The sequence below is a fragment of the Zea mays genome, chromosome 1, assembly GCF_902167145.1.
Source record: "Zea mays cultivar B73 chromosome 1, Zm-B73-REFERENCE-NAM-5.0, whole genome shotgun sequence".
Taxonomy (NCBI): domain Eukaryota; kingdom Viridiplantae; phylum Streptophyta; class Magnoliopsida; order Poales; family Poaceae; genus Zea; species Zea mays.
In genome coordinates, this window is record NC_050096.1 from 55,947,597 (window position 1) to 55,970,474 (window position 22,878).

Genomic DNA, 22,878 nt, shown 5'->3' on the forward strand with positions numbered 1-22,878 from the left:
AGGTCCGAAAAAACACCTTCCCTTTGCTAGAATAGCAACAGTCAATGACAGACGGGGTCCTCCAACTTGGAGCGCGCTTGGCATATAAATAAGAACTCACCCCGAGCACATTTGCTATGCTACTTGCCGCCTGTTTTGTTTGCTTAATTTCTTAGCTCTTGTCTACCAACGCTTGCTTGGTTTTTTAGATTTTCTAAGCTTTGGCTTTAAGAACACATTTTCACCATTTCTGAAGAGAAGATGTCCCAAGACAAGAAGACAGTTGCTGAAACGAGGCTAACCGAAGAGGAGAAGCTTCTTGAGGAAAAGACTGATGGATTCATCGAGTCAATTGCAAAGACAAATACATAAAAGATTACAAAAGAGATTCTAGAGGGCTTATCTGAAGATACCGGTGACAGCGACAGTTATGATGCGGAAAGTGGGGGCGAAGACTCCGAAGCTCGGCCCTGGCGACCAAGTCACGCAGTCTTCGGGAAATTGACTATCAGACAGAGTCATCTTGATAACATGAGAGGAAGGTATTTCCGAGACATATCTATTGTGAGGGCTGACAACGGAGACAGGACTGTTCCTGTTCCTGAAGAAAATGAAGTCGTAATCTACCGAAGCTTCTTCAAAGCTGGACTTTGGTTCCCCCTAAGCAGATTTGTGGTTGAAGTTTTAAAGATTTATGAGATTTTCCTTCACCAGATTACTCCCGAAGCAATTATTAGAATGGGGATCTTCGTCTGGGCCGTGAGAAGTCAGGGTCTAGAGCCAAGTGCAAAATGCTTTTGCAGTATGCATGAATTGTGCTATGAAACGAAACCCTAGGGTAAAGAACAATACCATAACAATTTTGGTTGCTACAACTTCGTTGCTCGTTCTGGCTCAAGCTACCCAGTACCAACCTTTCGGAAGAGATGGCCTGAAGCCTGGTGTGACACCCCAGGTGTCAGTTTCGTGTTATGTCGGGAGATTTGTCCCTAACGCGAATGCTCAGTGAAAATTTCTATTTCTCGATCGTGTCTATCTCTGTCTATCAGGCTTTCTCTTGGAAGTTCACCGAATTCGGAGTTAATCGATCGCGAGAAACAACCCATTTCGGAGCGTGTTAGAACTTTTATCTCTCGAAACGAATGCAAACTCGATGATCAGTCTCGATTTATAAATCTCATCTGAAGCTCATTTAATCAAACTCTCAACGGCTGTTATTTGATCTGTGTCCGAATCCAATTCCTCGAACTTTGGTCTATGTCTGACTATTTTAATCCGACTCCGTACTCTCAAACGGAATGCTTAATATGTCGTCATCAAATCAATTTTATTCGACTCGGCTAAATATCTCATGGACGAACCGAACTCAAAACCCCGTATCGACAGCAATTTTAAAATATCACGATTCGCCTTCTCCGACTAAAAATCCAAAGCCGATCAAATCTCAGGACGGTTTATTTTCGAATCACGCGTAGTGAATTATTTTCGAGCGAAATCAAATCAAACTCTCGGTCGAGATAATCACTCAATCGTCCGTTCGTCGAAACTCTAGTCCGCTCTGTTTTGCATACCGACGAAACCCGCAGGAGCATTTTTATTCCGAGAAATATTTTAGCGCAGCCCGATTAAGCGTTTTGGGCCAAGCCCATTCCAGCCCATTAGGCCCACTAAGGGAACCCTAACCCTAGGGCTTCTTCTATAAATAGCAGCCCTCTCTCCTTGCACATGGTTATTTTGCACTCCCACCCCTCAAAAATTTCCAGCCGCCACAGCTTTTCCCTGCCTTTCTTCTTCACGGCAGCAACAGCCATCAGGGAGTCGTGCCCCTCCCATGGCGGCTCCTCTCCTCTAGGCGTCGCCTCTCCCAGCCAGCGCATGTTCATCTTCCTCCCCACCCTCCTTCCCTGGTGCAGGCGCAGGGAGCAGTTCCCTGGCCAAGCTCCATTCCAGCAGGGACGCCCAGGTCCCGACGGCCCCTGCGGCGAGCTCCTTCCTCCAAGCTGGACGCCAGCCGAGCTCCCCTTCCGGTCGCCGCTCCTCCCTGCGAGCTACCTCCTCCCAGGCTTCTCTTGCGCAGCGGGACAAGCTCCCATGGGCGCCCCCCCTTCAGGCTTGGTAGCAGGAACAGCGCCCATCCCTCCCACTGCTGTTCTTCTCCTATGGCGTGCTCCCCTTCCTCCCCTCGGCCAGCAATGGCACGACGCCCCCTGCTCCTACTCTCTCGCGCGGCAGCAACTCCCATGGACGCCCAGATTTTTTTTCAGTGCCCTGTTCATCTTCCTCCCAGCAGCAGCAGTCCCTGCGTAGCTCCATTTTCGCCCATGGCCGAGGCCCATTCCTCCATGGCCGCCCAGCTCCCTATCTAGAGCGCCCAGAAATTTCCAGCAGCGAGCTCCTCCCTTGCGTTGCTGTCGGACGTCCCTGCTACTACCTCGCTCCCTCATCGCGCAGCGAGCTCCATCGCCGACCTGCGCAGCAAGCTGCGCGCTGCAGCAGCACCGCTCTTCGCCTTGCATCGTCATCGAACTTCACTGCTGTTTTTCCCCCATGTCCAGCACCCCTGCAGTAGCCCCAGCCCGCTCGACCCTCCACTCCACAGCGCCGTCGTTGCCCCTGCCTAAGCGCCGTCCAAATTCCTGCAGCAAGCCTCACCCAGCAACGCCCAGTGGCGGCATGGTGCTTTGCCTCGCGCTTGCGTGCTCGACGAATCGCCGCAGCGAGCCACGCCCTCCGACGTCGTTTCGGTCTCCCGTGCGCGACGGCGCGTTCGTCTTCACGCCACATGTGCAGCAACCACGACTGAGGTTTGATATGGTGAGCCGATGTGTTATTTTGTTGTTATATCGGATATAAATGTGGCTGCAATAGTTCTTTTGTGCGTCGTAGAGATTGGTCGCGGATGTATTAATTGTTTGCTAAAGCACTTCGTCATAAAGTAGTGTGTTAGTTGTGGTAAATTAAATAAAGCGTAAAACATACTTAGTAATTTCCATAGTCGGCTAATGAGTTAGTCTATGTAAATATACTTTATGTATTCATCATGATGTAGGTTAGAGTGGGTTGAAAATATAAATTATGTCACATATGATTAAGTGTTTCAAAGGCGAATGTACGAATAGTCAGTTGGTGTTTTACTCGTCTAATCGCTAAGTGTTGTCATAAATAATTGCGCTAAAATTTGGTTATAAGAATACACTGGTCACGTGGTGTGTTTGGATGTGACAAGTAGATTAGGAGTGTGGGGTCTGTCGAAGCACTGTGATGTCCAACGTGAATATCAAAGTGCATTGTGGTGGTAATTGCGTTAAGTTAATCGGTAGTGTCTCGAGTGCATGCCACAACATGGTTGTATGCGAGACAAGGTAACATAAGGTGTGCTCGACACGAATGTTCGGTCGACATAAGTAGGAAATTGTGTTTGCTTAATTAGAGAGGTGGTGACATGCCGAAGTAGTCATCGCTTTCTCAATATTTATAAGTCGAATCGAATCGATGCGTATTTTGTGTTCATTAAATTATGCTTCGCATATAATGTGTGATTGTGCTCACGGATTCGAGTAGACACTTCAAGCAAGTCAAGTAGGTTTGTGGTATGAGTTGTGTAATGGAGTTAATTGTTTTAGGATAATTATTGAAATGCTCTGTTGGTATGATAAACATGTATGTGTTCATGATTGGGAAGTAAATGCATGGTGATTGTGAGTTGGAGACTAGTAGTTTGCGATTCGTATGATTTGGTCGGTGTGCGAAAATACTTGTGAATATGAATGTTTATAAAAATGTTGTAGTGTATGTGGTGTCTCGAATTGTGATAATAATAGGCAAGCCGACGGGTATGCTGTCTAGCGGGCGGTGTCGTTGTTCTAGCTAGCCGACTATTAGATGACCTTGGTTAAGCTCATAGTCACGATGATTTGCTTGTTGTAGTCTAAATGTGTATGATTATGGTCGCGGGTAAAAATCTGTAGTGCTCATGTGGTGTCTAAACTAAAATGCGGACTAGTGGGTGAAAAGCGCTTAGATATAAGTATATGCCGGATTTGATGATTGTGGTGAATGCGTTTGTTAACTGAATGTGATAATTTTAGTGCACTAAATGATTTAGATAAAATTTGCAAGTCTACTTGTTAGTCCTCATTTGATTAATCTAACTCTAACAAATGGTAAAGTGGTAGAATAATTCAAGTCTCTAAAACGCGGCAATTCTTGAATTATATAGAATCTGAAATTTATTGATTGCTGTTTTGGACTGCACGCGGTGATTTCCTCGTGTTATATGTTTGATGACCCAAATCATGTTTTCTGTAGAAAAGCCATATAGAAAAGTTGTAGACAACTTTATTATCTTGCTGGTGTTAAAATTTGACAGCCATAGGTCTGACAGTTTAGGAGTTATGATTTTTACAAATTCAGTAACTGAATCTGTCCAATTTCTGTACAGATTTCAGAAACTGCATTGTTTGCCTAATTTAATGTTACAATCTGTTTATGGTCGTTATAAGAAAGTTGTAGATGCTTTTCTTATCTTGCTTGTGTTAAAATTTCCTAACTATAGGCCTGACGGTTTAAGAGTTATGAATTTTACAAACTGCTTGCTGTGTTCTGTCCACTGTCAGAACAGATTTCGAAAACTATAATGTTTGATTTAGTAAAACCTGGAATCACTTCTTGGTGATTATAAAAGTTATGTAGTGCTTTTCCCAAGCTTTCCAAAAAGTCTTGGATCACTATTTTTGGTGGTCTGAAGATTAAGTTACATGTGTTTGAAGTGTGAAGACTGAATCTGTCCAGTTTTGGACAGCACAGCCTTCATAGTGTATTTTACCCTTGATACATATTAAACTAGCGAATGATGTTTATAAATAATTTGTAGAACATTTAATTATCTTTCCAGAAAGTCTAAAATCACTTTGTTTGGATGTCTGAATCTTTAGTTATGAATTTTTAAATTCACAAGTCTGAATCTGTCCAAATCTGGACAGATCTGTTGTGTTAGCACTTTTAACCTTGCTAAGTGTTGAATCTTGTTAAGGTGAAAATACCAAAGTTGTAGAGAACATTTTAAGCTTTCCAGAAAGTTCTAGTTTGCTATGTTTGGATTAATATTTGAAAAGTTATGATTAAAACAAGTGACTGCTGTATTGCTGTCCAAAAATTCTGCTAGTGCGCTTTTGATTGTTTAGTTCACCCTTGTCGCTAAAAATATTTGGTTTGCTCTTAAGTAATGTAGACTTGCCATGGCTAAACTAGAGATGACATGTGTGTATTGTTTTATATGTTTCTTCTTTAGTTGATTGTGATATAGAATTTTCCATAGACATTGATACCTATGTCATCGGTTAAACTTGTGTTGGATGCTTTTGTGTGATAAATAGAAGAACTAATGAAAAGCCGTAGCAAATTAAATAAACACTTGTACTTATGGGGTCGTATTTGTGTTGCGTAAATATACTAAATGTTTGTCGTCTTTTAGTGGTGTTAACGTTGTGCGCTCGATGATAGGTAGTTAGCTAAAGCTAATGTGTGTGGTTGCTTGGGATGTCTCGCTACTTGGTGTTTAATTCGCTAGCACGTACTTAAAATATCTTGTGCTATTTCATTATATTCATACATATGCATCTTGCACCTCATATAGGACCGAGAGATGATGATCAAGCCAGTGATGTGGTGCCAACCACAAGACGCAGTTGGTGAACGACCTGAAGAATGGACTTAACCAGTGGATGCTCGCCAAGCGAGTACCCCAGCAAACACTATCCAAGTGTTAAATTAAAGGCAAGCCCCGGTTTTATGCATAACCGTTATATATATGCTATTTTACTGCACTTAATGTTTGTAGGCTTGTACTGTGCACTTAAGTGTAGGAGTTGACTGAAACCCTAGTTGCATGAACTCAGGATTCCTTTTGAGATGGATACTAGTATGCTAGGTCGAGTAGCTGCTTTGCTAATTAGGGATCTCGGTAGAAGTCGAGTGATTTTTCTAGCACTCGCGCGAGGTCAGGAATTGGTGGTATCCACTTTGATAACAGAATGATGATGGTCTGTGGACACGGGTCCATGGGGACGCGTGGTCTACGAGATGAAAATTGGAATAAGGATTAACGTGCGGATACCTGTGTCAAGCGTTTGAACGTACTAAACACATACCGAGAAATATGGTAAATCGGTAAGCCTAGTACCTGAGTGAACCTGCCCGCAGACTTTACCCCTCACGCGACCTGAGACGAGGTCTCCCATTCCGGTTATGGTGGGTACAAGTGCGGTCACTGCACGACGGCCAGTCGGGGTCAGTGGGGCATTGTACGCCAAGGCGGTGAGCCCTGATCTGTTGCCAGGGAATCGATGGGGACGGTTGATGTGTGTGGGGACGGAGTGCCCCTACATGTCGTGTGTTTAGGTTTACCTTGCAAGGATAAAAAAACTCGATTCGAATCGTCTGCTTCTCGCAGCTAATGAGACTGCTTGATCCATTGTACTGCATTGAGTAATAAGTGGAAATGAGGTGTCTGGCAAAAAGATGTTGATTGCTTAAAAATGTTTGATATCATGTATGAGTAGCTAGGTACTCATCTAGTTTAAAAAGGAGCATACTAAAACTTGAAAAGCTAAAACTTGATTTTAGACTCAGCTAGTGCTTTTGGCAAACCAAACCCCTCAGCCAAACAGCTGCATGTCTAGAGGTAGAGGAGTAGACTCCTCACACCGGGTAAGTCTAGCTGAGTATTAGTATACTCAGCCTTGCTTGTGGCACAATTTTTGCAGGTACTCCTAGGGTGATTGGTTGCTGGTGTGACTTGGCCTTTATCCCTGCCACCGGGATAGATGGTCGAGTGGGATTACTGCTTCCGCAGGAGAGGGCCAGGAGGAGTAGCGTGGCCAGGCTTCGCCATGTTACTCGGTTCTTCTCCGTTAGTTATTTCCGCTGCTTTAAAATTTATGGTTATTATTTCTGAAACTCCGATAATGTAATCACTAATGACACTTATTAAATTTGTGGTATTATGTTTTATTGTATTTCTCTGTGCCTCACCTTCGAGTGAGCTAGTGGTATTCGATCCTGGTTAAGTGGCCTCGTCGGACTAGATCCGAGGGACTGACGGGTTATTCCTGTTTAAGTGTGTTGCTACCCTTAAGGGTGCGACTTGGGCACTTAAGCTGGAATAATTCGGGCGGTTCCGCCACAGCTGGTATCGGAGCGAATACCATCACACAGAAGTCAATGAGTCATGATTACCAACCTTTTCCAAAGTAAAACTTGCTTAGAAACCAATGTTGGATAGATATCAGGACGATAAGTTAGACCTAGGACGTGAAGCCTTAGGAAATGGATGGGTAGCTAGGTGGCTATTTATATAGGCCATAAAGGCTACTACTACTATTAATAGGGATGCTATAGCAAGCACCCGAAGAGTAGTTAGGTCTGAGAAGACGACTAGAATGAGCATGCATCATGATTGTCGCATTATAATTGTCTCTTGTGCACAAACCTGCTTCTCTCACCTTTATTCCAATAATAAGAACTTGTGAATAATGTGATGTACTGCTATGTTAGAAATGTCTTACCTCGTGTCAGATTGGTAAGTCTTGTTAGGTCATGCTATGTGTTTATCTTGTCTTGCTATCTAGGTGGTATTGTAACTGTTCAACCTTTTTTACAAAAAAATGTTGTCTGTTCTGTTCATAAAAAGACCCCAATCCAAACAACCTTGAGTTTAGCACGTGAAACCTCTTAAAAAAATCATGATGGTGTTGGTGTTTTCTAACCCTTGTGTGTTTCCCCCTTGAAGTTGCACCTGCACGGCTTGTAGACACCCATAGCTTGACCCCTAAACCGACTAAAACTTCCTTGTGCACTTGTGTCAAAAAAATATATAATTGTTGTTGGTGTCTAGTTGCGCAAACCCTATCAAGACCATGTTTCTTTCCATAAATCCTTGCTCCTAAAATGTCATAGCATTTCTGTTAATCATCCTACCTGATCCTGTTTGCCTACCTCTCCTTTTGCCTAGATCTGGTAACCCTTTTTCTTGTGAATCATGTTGGCTTTATCATCCGAATCTCGGGATCCCCTATGATTCTGCCCTATTATCTGGGTATCCGCTATAACCCGTTCTCAAGTATCGGATGTCGATCAATTTAATCTCTCATTTCTAGTCTTTCCGATGCTCTTTCTGTAGGCATCATGACGTTGTTTTTGCCAACCCTATCTTTAAATGGCATATCCATGTGGATTAATGGATTTCACTGTTGTCCTTGGTTCTCTCATGTCTCTAAAAGCTCAACAATCTATTTTGATCTCATGGTCGGTTCATCCTCATATCAAATCTCGTGCTAATATCTGATCTGATAATCTCCAAGTTGATCATAAAATGGTTCTCTGAGTTAAATAAAAATTCTCATCTGATGCTCTTTTGCCAGCAATCTCTGCTTCAACTCCGGTCACATTCTTATTTTCTGAGCCATACTCTCATGGGCTCCATCTATCTGTGCTATGTGAATTTCTTATTGGTTGCGTTTGGTAATGATGTCATGACTAACGACTGATGGTGCCGCGACGAGACCGAGAGCCTACTATGGTGCACACATGGTTGAGCTGCTCGGCACGCGCTGGTATCGTGGTTAATAGTTGTGATCCATTACGAGACTATACTGATGTGCCATCATTTGTGGACCCTCTCTCAGAATGATCGCTGCATTTTGTCTCGATATGTCGCGATATTCTATCCAAATCTGTCTTCAGTATCTTGTCAGATACCCTCTCATGAATTTGCATCTATCTTCAGTCTGGGAGTTACATGCTTCTCCACCCTTAAATATCCTCATTCGAATCTCGGGACGAGATTCTATTTAAGGGGGGAAGGCTGTGACACCCCAGGTGTCAGTTTCGTGTTATGTCGGGAGATTTGTCCCTAACGCGAATGCTCAGTGAAAATTTCTATTTCTCGATCGTGTCTATCTCTGTCTATCAGGCTTTCTCTTGGAAGTTCACCGAATTCGGAGTTAATCGATCGCGAGAAACAACCCATTTCGAAGCGTGTTAGAACTTTTATCTCTCGAAACGAATGCAAACTCGATGATCAGTCTCGATTTATAAATCTCATCTGAAGCTCATTTAATCAAACTCTCAACGGCTGTTATTTGATCTGTGTCCGAATCCAATTCCTCGAACTTTGGTCTATGTCTGACTATTTTAATCCGACTCCGTACTCTCAAACGGAATGCTTAATATGTCGTCATCAAATCAATTTTATTCGACTCGGCTAAATATCTCATGGACGAACCGAACTCAAAACCCCGTATCGACAGCAATTTTAAAATATCACGATTCGCCTTCTCCGACTAAAAATCCAAAGCCGATCAAATCTCAGGACGGTTTATTTTCGAATCACGCGTAGTGAATTATTTTCGAGCGAAATCAAATCAAACTCTCGGTCGAGATAATCACTCAATCGTCCGTTCGTCGAAACTCTAGTCCGCTCTGTTTTGCATACCGACGAAACCCGCAGGAGCATTTTTATTCCGAGAAATATTTTAGCGCAGCCCGATTAAGCGTTTTGGGCCAAGCCCATTCCAGCCCATTAGGCCCACTAAGGGAACCCTAACCCTAGGGCTTCTTCTATAAATAGCAGCCCTCTCTCCTTGCACATGGTTATTTTGCACTCCCACCCCTCAAAAATTTCCAGCCGCCACAGCTTTTCCCTGCCTTTCTTCTTCACGGCAGCAACAGCCATCAGGGAGTCGTGCCCCTCCCATGGCGGCTCCTCTCCTCTAGGCGTCGCCTCTCCCAGCCAGCGCATGTTCATCTTCCTCCCCACCCTCCTTCCCTGGTGCAGGCGCAGGGAGCAGTTCCCTGGCCAAGCTCCATTCCAGCAGGGACGCCCAGGTCCCGACGGCCCCTGCGGCGAGCTCCTTCCTCCAAGATGGACGCCAGCCGAGCTCCCCTTCCGGTCGCCGCTCCTCCCTGCGAGCTACCTCCTCCCAGGCTTCTCTTGCGCAGCGGGACAAGCTCCCATGGGCGCCCCCCCTTCAGGCTTGGCAGCAGGAACAGCGCCCATCCCTCCCACTGCTGTTCTTCTCCTATGGCGTGCTCCCCTTCCTCCCCTCGGCCAGCAATGGCACGACGCCCCCTGCTCCTACTCTCTCGCGCGGCAGCAACTCCCATGGACGCCCAGATTTTTTTTTCAGTGCCCTGTTCATCTTCCTCCCAGCAGCAGCAGTCCCTGCGCAGCTCCATTTTCGCCCATGGCCGAGGCCCATTCCTCCATGGCCGCCCAGCTCCCTATCTAGAGCGCCCAGAAATTTCCAGCAGCGAGCTCCTCCCTTGCGTTGCTGTCGGACGTCCCTGCTACTACCTTGCTCCCTCGTCGCGCAGCGAGCTCCATCGCCGACCTGCGCAGCAAGCTGCGCGCTGCAGCAGCACCGCTCTTCGCCTTGCATCGTCATCGAACTTCGCTGCTGTTTTTCCCCCATGACCAGCACCCCTGCAGCAGCCCCAGCCCGCTCGACCCTCCACTCCACAGCGCCGTCGTTGCCCCTGCCTAAGCGCCGTCCAAATTCCTGCAGCAAGCCTCACCCAGCAACGCCCAGTGGCGGCATGGTGCTTCGCCTCGCGCTTGCGTGCTCGACGAATCGCCGCAGCGAGCCACGCCCTCCGACGTCGTTTCGGTCTCCCGTGCGCGACGGCGCGTTCGTCTTCACGCCACATGTGCAGCAACCACGACTGAGGTTTGATATGGTGAGCCGATGTGTTATTTTGTTGTTATATCGGATATAAATGTGGCTGCAATAGTTCTTTTGTGCGTCGTAGAGATTGGTCGCAGATGTATTAATTGTTTGCTAAAGCACTTCGTCATAAAGTAGTGTGTTAGTTGTGGTAAATTAAATAAAGCGTAAAACATACTTAGTAATTTCCATAGTCGGCTAATGAGTTAGTCTATGTAAATATACTTTATGTATTCATCATGATGTAGGTTAGAGTGGGTTGAAAATATAAATTATGTCACATATGATTAAGTGTTTCAAAGGCGAATGTACGAATAGTCAGTTGGTGTTTTACTCGTCTAATCGCTAAGTGTTGTCATAAATAATTGCGCTAAAATTTGGTTATAAGAATACACTGGTCACGTGGTGTGTTTGGATGTGACAAGTAGATTAGGAGTGTGGGGTCTGTCGAAGCACTGTGATGTCCAACGTGAATATCAAAGTGCATTGTGGTGGTAATTGCGTTAAGTTAATCGGTAGTGTCTCGAGTGCATGCCACAACATGGTTGTATGCGAGACAAGGTAACATAAGGTGTGCTCGACACGAATGTTCGGTCGACATAAGTAGGAAATTGTGTTTGCTTAATTAGAGAGGTGGTGACATGCCGAAGTAGTCATCGCTTTCTCAATATTTATAAGTCGAATCGAATCGATGCGTATTTTGTGTTCATTAAATTATGCTTCGCATATAATGTGTGATTGTGCTCACGGATTCGAGTAGACACTTCAAGCAAGTCAAGTAGGTTTGTGGTATGAGTTGTGTAATGGAGTTAATTGTTTTAGGATAATTATTGAAATGCTCTGTTGGTATGATAAACATGTATGTGTTCATGATTGGGAAGTAAATGCATGGTGATTGTGAGTTGGAGACTAGTAGTTTGCGATTCGTATGATTTGGTCGGTGTGCGAAAATACTTGTGAATATGAATGTTTATAAAAATGTTGTAGTGTATGTGGTGTCTCGAATTGTGATAATAATAGGCAAGCCGACGGGTATGCTGTCTAGCGGGCGGTGTCGTTGTTCTAGCTAGCCGACTATTAGATGACCTTGGTTAAGCTCATAGTCACGATGATTTGCTTGTTGTAGTCTAAATGTGTATGATTATGGTCGCGGGTAAAAATCTGTAGTGCTCATGTGGTGTCTAAACTAAAATGCGGACTAGTGGGTGAAAAGCGCTTAGATATAAGTATATGCCGGATTTGATGATTGTGGTGAATGCGTTTGTTAACTGAATGTGATAATTTTAGTGCACTAAATGATTTAGATAAAATTTGCAAGTCTACTTGTTAGTCCTCATTTGATTAATCTAACTCTAACAAATGGTAAAGTGGTAGAATAATTCAAGTCTCTAAAACGCGGCAATTCTTGAATTATATAGAATCTGAAATTTATTGATTGCTGTTTTGGACTGCACGCGGTGATTTCCTCGTGTTATATGTTTGATGACCCAAATCATGTTTTCTGTAGAAAAGCCATATAGAAAAGTTGTAGACAACTTTATTATCTTGCTGGTGTTAAAATTTGACAGCCATAGGTCTGACAGTTTAGGAGTTATGATTTTTACAAATTCAGTAACTGAATCTGTCCAATTTCTGTACAGATTTCAGAAACTGCATTGTTTGCCTAATTTAATGTTACAATCTGTTTATGGTCGTTATAAGAAAGTTGTAGATGCTTTTCTTATCTTGCTTGTGTTAAAATTTCCTAACTATAGGCCTGACGGTTTAAGAGTTATGAATTTTACAAACTGCTTGCTGTGTTCTGTCCACTGTCAGAACAGATTTCGAAAACTATAATGTTTGATTTAGTAAAACCTGGAATCACTTCTTGGTGATTATAAAAGTTATGTAGTGCTTTTCCCAAGCTTTCCAAAAAGTCTTGGATCACTATTTTTGGTGGTCTGAAGATTAAGTTACATGTGTTTGAAGTGTGAAGACTGAATCTGTCCAGTTTTGGACAGTACAGCCTTCATAGTGTATTTTACCCTTGATACATATTAAACTAGCGAATGATGTTTATAAATAATTTGTAGAACATTTAATTATCTTTCCAGAAAGTCTAAAATCACTTTGTTTGGATGTCTGAATCTTTAGTTATGAATTTTTAAATTCACAAGTCTGAATCTGTCCAAATCTGGACAGATCTGTTGTGTTAGCACTTTTAACCTTGCTAAGTGTTGAATCTTGTTAAGGTGAAAATACTAAAGTTGTAGAGAACATTTTAAGCTTTCCAGAAAGTTCTAGTTTGCTATGTTTGGATTAATATTTGAAAAGTTATGATTAAAACAAGTGACTGCTGTATTGCTGTCCAAAAATTCTGCTAGTGCGCTTTTGATTGTTTAGTTCACCCTTGTCGCTAAAAATATTTGGTTTGCTCTTAAGTAATGTAGACTTGCCATGGCTAAACTAGAGATGACATGTGTGTATTGTTTTATATGTTTCTTCTTTAGTTGATTGTGATATAGAATTTTCCATAGACATTGATACCTATGTCATCGGTTAAACTTGTGTTGGATGCTTTTGTGTGATAAATAGAAGAACTAATGAAAAGCCGTAGCAAATTAAATAAACACTTGTACTTATGGGGTCGTATTTGTGTTGCGTAAATATACTAAATGTTTGTCGTCTTTTAGTGGTGTTAACGTTGTGCGCTCGATGATAGGTAGTTAGCTAACGCTAATGTGTGTGGTTGCTTGGGATGTCTCGCTACTTGGTGTTTAATTCGCTAGCACGTACTTAAAATATCTTGTGCTATTTCATTATATTCATACATATGCATCTTGCACCTCATATAGGACCGAGAGATGATGATCAAGCCAGTGATGTGGTGCCAACCACAAGACGCAGTTGGTGAACGACCTGAAGAATGGACTTAACCAGTGGATGCTCGCCAAGCGAGTACCCCAGCAAACACTATCCAAGTGTTAAATTAAAGGCAAGCCCCGGTTTTATGCATAACCATTATATATATGCTATTTTACTGCACTTAATGTTTGTAGGCTTGTACTGTGCACTTAAGTGTAGGAGTTGACTGAAACCCTAGTTGCATGAACTCAGGATTCCTTTTGAGATGGATACTAGTATGCTAGGTCGAGTAGCTGCTTTGCTAATTAGGGATCTCGGTAGAAGTCGAGTGATTTTTCTAGCACTCGCGCGAGGTCAGGAATTGGTTGTATCCACTTTGATAACAGAATGATGATGGTCTGTGGACACGGGTCCATGGGGACGCGTGGTCTACGAGATGAAAATTGGAATAAGGATTAACGTGCGGATACCTGTGTCAAGCATTTGAACGTACTAAACACATACCGAGAAATATGGTAAATCGGTAAGCCTAGTACCTGAGTGAACCTGCCCGCAGACTTTACCCCTCACGCGACCTGAGACGAGGTCTCCCATTCCGGTTATGGTGGGTACAAGTGCGGTCACTGCACGACGGCCAGTCGGGGTCAGTGGGGCATTGTACGCCAAGGCGGTGAGCCCTGATCTGTTGCCAGGGAATCGATGGGGACGGTTGATGTGTGTGGGGACGGAGTGCCCCTACATGTCGTGTGTTTAGGTTTACCTTGCAAGGATAAAAAAACTCGATTCGAATCGTCTGCTTCTCGCAGCTAATGAGACTGCTTGATCCATTGTACTGCATTGAGTAATAAGTGGAAATGAGGTGTCTGGCAAAAAGATGTTGATTGCTTAAAAATGTTTGATATCATGTATGAGTAGCTAGGTACTCATCTAGTTTAAAAAGGAGCATACTAAAACTTGAAAAGCTAAAACTTGATTTTAGACTCAGCTAGTGCTTTTGGCAAACCAAACCCCTCAGCCAAACAGCTGCATGTCTAGAGGTAGAGGAGTAGACTCCTCACACCGGGTAAGTCTAGCTGAGTATTAGTATACTCAGCCTTGCTTGTGGCACAATTTTTGCAGGTACTCCTAGGGTGATTGGTTGCTGGTGTGACTTGGCCTTTATCCCTGCCACCGGGATAGATGGTCGAGTGGGATTACTGCTTCCGCAGGAGAGGGCCAGGAGGAGTAGCGTGGCCAGGCTTCGCCATGTTACTCGGTTCTTCTCCGTTAGTTATTTCCGCTGCTTTAAAATTTATGGTTATTATTTCTGAAACTCCGATAATGTAATCACTAATGACACTTATTAAATTTGTGGTATTATGTTTTATTGTATTTCTCTGTGCCTCACCTTCGAGTGAGCTAGTGGTATTCGATCCTGGTTAAGTGGCCTCGTCGGACTAGATCCGAGGGACTGACGGGTTATTCCTGTTTAAGTTTGTTGCTGCCCTTAAGGGTGCGACTTGGGCACTTAAGCTGGAATAATTCGGGCGGTTCCGCCACAGCTGGATGGAGGAGTGGTTTTACGTGAAGAATGATTTAAAAGCAAGAGAAGATATTAAAGAAATCATCATGCAGCCCATCTGGTCGCGCTTCGGCCTCCGAAAGCCGAAGGTAGAGATTGATGAGTTAGCCGAAGCATGCTAAAGGGCGTTCAGCACAGTCTGCGCATTTATTGGGACAAGGGACTTAGTCCAAGAGCACGTGGCCTACAGAATATGGCCACTGATAGACAGCTGGGAAATGCCAAAGGAAACCATTACTAACCCTAGCGAAGGTGGTTTGGTTTGATTGAAATATGCCTTCAGGTTTATAGACCAATTTATCGAACCAGACGGTGACTGGCTGAAGTGTGTGGAAAACACTAGTGATGAACTACTTGGAGCCTACTCCAAGTCTGAAGATAACACACTATCTGCGGCCTTCGGGAGCCGAAAAAAGAAGAGGCTAAATAGAGTTTTTGATGCTATTGGATTTATGTACCCTGACTACCGCTACCCGCCACGGGGGCAGAAGAGAAAGAGTGCGACTTCTGGGAAGGATGCTGCTTCAGCTGCTCCAAGCGAACCCGCGCCGAAGAGGAAAAAGGTGAAGGTTCTTACTCACCGACCGCGCTATATTGAACCAGCCACAGTGCCTGAATTTGGCGGTGAAACCTCTTCGGCTACTGAAGCCAAAGAACATGTGCTCCCCACGCAAAAGATTGAAGAGCCGGCTGCAGTGCCGAAGGCATCCTCAGCCAAATTAGCTAAGCCGAAGGTGGTTAATATTGAAGAGACAAGAGTCGAAGGGACGAAAATACTAGAAGTTCTAAGCCCTTCGGCAGAAGTGATAGTGCCGAAGGCACAAAAAGGTCTTAAAGTGACCCCCAAGAGGAAAAGGATGGCCAATGTACTGGATGTGCTGGAGACGATAAAAACTTCAAGCTCTACTCTAGGGAAAACTGTCGAGGCTTCAAAAACACAGACTGATACAAAGCTGACCGAAGCCGAAGCTACAAAGAGCCAGGCCAACATCGAGGCTGGGCCTTCAGAGCCCGCCAAGGAGAAATCCTTGGAAACCAGAGAAAAGGCAGCGGAAAAAGAAGCTGTAGAACAAATTCTGCCTGAAAAGCTGCCACTCCTACTCCCGAAGCGCCTTCCGAAGCTCTTGATTATATTATATGACACGCTTCGGGAAAAAGATTATCTGAAGAAGAGATTTTTGAAGCTAAACACTATGCCCGAGAACTGAAGTATCCAAAGGGGGCCTTAGTGTTCAATGGCACAGATGAAGATGACTTCTTATACTGTCTCCCAGACAACAACGAATTATCTGTCTGCCGGGAGATGGCCAGAAGTATGGGGTTCCCGAAGCTTGAAGCTGGCCTCTGCGCCATGACGAAGGACGATCTTGCAGATAGCCTCGCATATAACAGTCTGAAGGTACAAAGATTGTATATTTGGAAGTTTATGAATTTTGAATTATTTTTTTGCTCTTATACTAATTCTTTCCATATAGGGTTTAATACTTAGCAACGCCTTAAGGGCACAAAAGAATGCCGAAAACGAGAGCTGCATTATTGCTCTCAACAACCTTCGAACAGAGGTTATTAAGCTGAGGAACAAAGCTTTGGAAAAAGATACAATTCTACTTACATTGGTAGACAATGTGAAGGGGGATGAAGCTAACTACAAGACCCAATCTGAAATCCAAAGGAACGAGATTGAAAACCTCCAAAAGCAACTGGCCGAAGCCAAACTGAAATGCGCTATTGCCGAAGCTGACCGAGATGCCAGTGATTACTGGAAAAATTATTGGGAGAAAACAGTTGTAGAACTTCACTCCTCAAAAGAAAGATGTTATGAAAAATCTGTAGAATGTGTGAAAAAGATAAAAACTAGCTTCGCCAACGTTGGTGCATATTCAAGTGAAGACAACTTCGTACGGGGCGATCCCGAAGGCCCAATTGAATGGATCAGCAGCGAGGCCGAAGCCTTTGAAGAGATTTTGAGTGACCGTGGGGATGTCTGTGCCTTTTCTGGCGCGAGGGGAATTGCAGCTATTTTGGAGAAGGCAGGTTGCGATCATGTGAAAACTTTAGCGCAAGCCGAAGCTGCTTTATCTATTGACGATACGAAGGACCCTTCGGCCGAAGCAAGCTTAGTTGGTGGAAAATTCTTCACTGACATCTGGGAAAATGGTGGCCGAGGGTTGGCCCACAAAATAATAAAGAAGAGCAAAAAAGATACTCATGATGCTAGGGAAGCAACGAAGGCAGCTGAAAAAGCTGCTGAACTCGAAAGGCGGATAGGTATTGCTTAATAGCTTTTAACTTTATTGTTTATTTTTGTGACTTCGAACTGATTTACGTTTTCTACCGTAGCCGAACTGTCTCCTCCCCCAGAGCCCTTCGAGTCATTGGTCGACCCAGAGGCAAAGGAATCAGCAGAAATCATTAACATGGTCGAAACCATTATGGATGAAGTCGTTACTCAACTGCTGACCGAAGCTGCAGACAAAGTTTTGAAAGAAGAAGAATAGCTATTTGTAAAAACATTGCCAAAATATGAATGTAACATTTGCTAGACTATGCTTGTAATATTTGGTGCTCATGGGTTTTGAATGTAATATATAAATGGTTTTGTAATTCATTTCTTTGTGATGCATGAAATTTTTATGTACATACCGTTTTTGAGCCTTCGACAAAAAACACATCCCTTCTTTTCATGCTTCGTAAAGAAGAGCTTTTATGCTTCGTGAAAAATCCTCCAATCGTCTCAAAAACATTAATGCTTCATCAACAATGGGTTTTTCCTCCATATCAGAGTGCTTCGTAAAAAATCCTCCAAGCGTCGCCAAAACATTAATGCTTCGTCAACAATAAATTTTTTCCTCCACATCAGAGCTGATGAAGCTGTATTTCTTCAAACTTATTTTGTGCCTTAGCACAACTTCACTCTTCCAAAGCATTCTCCGAAGTTCAACATTGTATCCCCTTCTTGTGCCATTGATGCAACATGATGTATGATGTTATGTTATGCGAAATGATGTGATGATGTTATGCTATGCAAAATGATATTTATGCCGAAGACACACACACATCCCCATAGTGGAATACACAATCTCTTTGCTGTTTATTTTTCGGCTTCACCGCTTATTTTTTGGTGTATCAGCGCTGACTTTTCGCTGTAAGTTCTGCATTCCCTTAGGAACGTCTTTTGAACTTCTTCGCCTTCTATTTCGGTGGTATTCGTGTTGACTTTTCGCGCTTCGCCTTATATTTCGGTGGTATTTGGCTCTGCATTCCCTCTCGAACGACTTTTGAGCAGAAAACTTACATTGCGCTCCCTTAGGAACGACTTTTTGTAGCTTCGGCAACATACGCTGCGTTCCGTAGAACGACTTTTGTAGCTTCGGAGATACTTGTGATGTAATTTTTAGCCGCGCGTTCTGTAACACCCTAAATCCATCAATTAAAGATAACTTAGTTTATATTATTAATTTTCAGTGGAAAGGAAAATATTTATGTTTTTAAATAATGAAATGGTGATACAAACAAAGATAAGTAATCTTTGAGTAATAAAATTTATTAAGTGTTTAATGCATTCATGCCGAAGCATAAATTTTGTTTGATGTATCCAATTTTTGAATTTAAGTTACTGTGAAAATCTCATTTTAAAAAAAATAAGAATGAGTTGTTAAAATAAGTGTTTTTGAAACATGCTTTTTGATACGTTAATAGCTTTCCTTGTAGGTATTTGTGAAAAATAATATTTCCTTTTTCATGGAGCCCAATCTATTTAAATAATAGACTTTTGATTAAAATAACTTATTCTTTAAAATTGAGTATTTTATCTATAGAATATTATCTTTTAAATTTATTATAGTTTTTTATGAAGTATTTAAATAAATATATATTAACACTCATATATTAATAAACAGGGAAAGAGAAAACGATTAGGAATTTGAAAAGAAAAAAAAACGCAAAACACTCACGAACACACATACACACACGTTAAAAAAAAGAAGAAATGAAAAAAAAACAATTAAAAAAATGCCTCAGCCCAGTAGGCCATGCAGGTCAATCAAGCATGCACGCTCAACCCGTCACCCACGCCCAGGCGCCCAGCCAGCATGCGGTATCCCCTCGCCCCTCTCTCTGTCTCTTGCAGATAGGTCCCGCTCGTCAGTAGTATCATCAAGCTCTAGACTGTGTGCGCCGCTCGGCTTCTGCGTCCTCGCGTCCAACCGTTCCGCTCTCCTTGATTGACATAACTGCAGGCGTTTCTCCCACCCCAAGCATCACCCTCTTTCTTTATTTGTTACGGCCATTGATGGAGCATAAACGACTGCTGTCGGGGACCATAATTAGGGGTACCCTCAAGGCGCCTAATTCTCAGCTGGTAACCCCCATCAGCATAAAGCTGCAAAGGCCTGATGGGCACGATTAAGTCAGGGATCAGTCCACACGAGTGACTCGATCACGCTTCACCCGAGCCTAGCCTCGGCCAAAGGCAGCCGACCTCGAGAGACTTCCGTCTCGCCCGAGGCCCCCTTTTTATGGCGGACACATCACCGGCTCGCCCAAGGCCTTGGCTTCGCTCAGAAGCAACCTTGACTAAATCACCACACCGACTGACCAAATTGCAGGGGCATTTAACGCAAAGGTGGCCTGACACCTCTATCCTGACACGCACCCCCGGCAGAGCCGAGGTGACCGCCGTCACTCCACCGCTCCACTGGCCAGTCTGACAGAAGGACAGCGCCGCCTGCGCCACTCCGACTGCAGTGCCACTCGACAGAGTGAGTCTGACAGGCAATCAGGCCTTGCCAAAGGCGCCACGGCGAACTCCGCTCCGCCCGACCCCAGGGCTCGGACTCGGGCTAAGACCCGGAAGACGGCGAACTCCGCTCCGCCCGACCCCAGGGCTCGGACTCGGGCTAAGACCCGGAAGACGGCGAACTCCGCTCCGCCCGACCCCAGGGCTCGGACTCGGGCTAAGACCCGGAAGACGGCGAACTCCGCTCCGCCCGACCCCAGGGCTCGGACTCGGGCTAAGACCCGGAAGACGGCGAACTCCGCTCCGCCCGACCCCAGGGCTCGGACTCGGGCTAAGACCCGGAAGACGGCGAACTCCGCTCCGCCCGACCCCAGGGCTCGGACTCGGGCTAAGACCCGGAAGACGGCGAACTCCGCTCCGCCCGACCCCAGGGCTCGGACTCGGGCTAAGACCCGGAAGACGACGAAACTCCGCCTCGCCCGACCCCAGGGCTCGGACTCCGCCCTGGCCTCGGCCGAACGACTTCCGCCTCGCCCGACCCCTTGGCTCGGGCTCGGCCACGGCAACAGAAGGCAGACTCAACCTCGGCTTCGGAGGAAACCCCACGTCGCCCTGCCTAGGGCACAGACCGCCACGTCAACAGGAGGCGCCATCATCATCCCACCCCGAATCGACTCGGGTCACGGAGAACAAGACCGACGTCTCATCCGGCCAGCTCCGCCAGAGAGGCAATGATGGCGCTCCACAAGCTCTATGACGACGGCGGCCCCCAGCTCTCTTACGGAAGCAGGACAACGTCAGCAGGGACTCGACCGCTCCAACAGCTGTCCCTCCATCAGGCTCCGCCGCACCTCCGACAGCCACGACATCACGCCAGCAGGGTGCCCAGATCTCTCCGGCTGCCACATTGGCATGTACCTAGGGCGCTAGCTCTCCCTCCGCTAGACACGTAGCACTCTGCTACATCCCCATTGTACACCTGGATCCTCTCCTTACGACTATAAAAGGAAGGACCAGGGCCTTCTCAGAGGAGGTTGGCCGCGCGGGACCGAGGACGGGACAGGCGCTCTCTTGGGGCCGCTCGCTTCCCTCACCCGCGTGGACGCTTGTAACCCCCCTACTGCAAGCGCACCTGACCTGGGCGCGGGACGAACACGAAGGCCGCGGGACTTCCACCTCCCTCACGCTCGGCTCCGGCCACCTCGCCTCTCCCCCCTTCGCGCTCGCCCACGCGCTCGACCCATCTGGGCTGGGGCACGCAGCACACTCACTCGTCGGCTTAGGGACCCCCCTGTCTCGAAACGCCGACAGTTGGCGCGCCAGGTAGGGGCCTGCTGCGTGCTGACGAACAGCTCCCCGTCAAGCTCCAGATGGGCAGTCTCCAGCGACCTCTCCGGCCCAGGACGGTGCTTCGTTTCGGGACTCTCGAGTTCATGTCCTTCGACGGCAGCTACGACATGACACTTCTTCCACCGCCGCGCGACTACGACAACGGCGGCCGACAACCCGCCCGCCGGCGGCGGAATCGACGACGTCTTCCCCGCATGGTGGAAGAGCAATATTCGGGCTCGCTCCATTCTCTCCCCCGCCAACGGAGGAGGAGGCGGAGCCGTCAAGGCCAGACGGGAGGCCGCGCTTCGTCGGCCGTCGAGCGAATCGACGCCCCCGACGCCCCGACGGAAGGCACGCCGGACGTCGACCTCGCGTTCGAGACGGAGGCGAGCGCCGTCCCCCCGCGGCACGCTGACCTTGAGCAAGAAGACGACGCCGGCGCGCTCGCGGAAAGCCTGCAGGACGTCACCCTCGAACCAGAGATGACGGCGCAACCAGTCCCCGATGTGACTACGTCGCTCCTCGTCGACCAAAAGGTAACGACTAACTCCCATCTTGCGTCATTTCGACTCGGCCTCAACCCGCCAAACGACCTCGTTTTGGCGGGCGCTCTCATTGAGGCGAGTGCAACCCCACTGAGGTTCTGTATGCGGTCGCCTTGGGACCGACTGACGGACGTCTCGACCTACGGGCCCTCTGGGTCCGAGGAAGATGACGATCCCAGCATCGGTTGGGATTTCTCCGGACTTGGCAACCCCAGTGCCGTGCGGGACTTCATGACCGCATGTGACTACTGTCTATCCGACTGTTCCGATGGAAGCCGCAGCCTTGGCGACGAGAGCTGCGGCCCAAGCCGCGAATGTTTCCACATCGAGCTAGGGGATCCCACCGAAGGCAACCATCTTGGCATGCCGGAGGATGGTGACCTCCCCAGGCCGGTGCCTCGCGCCGACATCCCACGGGAGCTAGCTGTGGTCCCCGCTCCGGCGGGGGGTTACGACCCACAACTCGAGCAAGTCCGCGAGGCGCAGGCCAGGCTCAACGAGGGAACAGGAGCGCTTGAGCCGATCCGTCGGGACGTCGGACAGGCATGGGTGGGCCAACCCCTGGCCGGAGAAATACGTCATCTGCCCCAAGGTCTCCAGCACCGCGTCGCCAACGATGTCAGGATCAGGCCGCCGCCCGCATCCAGCGGGGTCGGTCAGAACCTGGCAACCGCAGCGATGCTCATCCGCGCGATGCCGGAGCCGTCAACCACCGAGGGTCGGCGAATCCAGGGAGAACTCAAGAATCTCCTGGAAGGCGCTGCGGCCCGGCGGGCCGAGAGCACTGCATCCCGGAGGCAAGGATATCCCTCGGAACCTCATGCCGCGACTTCTCGATTCATGCGGGAAGCCTCGGTCTACACCGGGCGCACGCGCAACACCGCGCCTGCGGCCCCGGGCCACCTCGGCAACGAGCACCATCGACGCGACCGTCGGGCTCACCTCGACGAAAGGGTGCGCCGAGGCTACCACCCCAGGCGTGGGGGGCGCTACGACAGCGGGGAGGATCGGAGTCCCTCGCCCGAACCACCCGGCCCGCAGGCCTTCAGTCGGGCCATCCGACGGGCGCCATTCCCGACCCGGTTCCGACCCCCGACTACTATCACAAAGTACTCGGGGGAAACGAGACCGGAACTGTGGCTCGCGGACTACCGC

At 46.6% G+C, this 22,878-nt stretch overlaps 1 protein-coding gene across 1 annotated transcript; it reads left to right on the forward strand.

Moving 5' to 3' along the window:
* The first annotated feature begins 7,724 nt into the window (after nt 1–7,724).
* LOC109941083 (uncharacterized) lies at nt 7,725–13,618 on the forward strand. Its single transcript, XM_020541565.1, has 3 exons — nt 7,725–7,733; nt 9,754–10,716; nt 13,538–13,618. Exons 1-3 carry the CDS (start codon nt 7,725–7,727, stop codon nt 13,616–13,618), a joined length of 1,053 nt encoding a protein of 350 aa, XP_020397154.1.
* Nucleotides 13,619–22,878: the final 9,260 nt, after the last annotated feature.

What these genes read in the sequence shown, in the direction of transcription:
- LOC109941083 (XM_020541565.1), top strand. An exon ending in CACGACTGAGGTTTGATATG is followed by an intron (nt 10,717 to 13,537) that starts GTGAGCCGATGT and finishes CACCTCATATAG; the next exon opens with GACCGAGAGATGATGATCAA.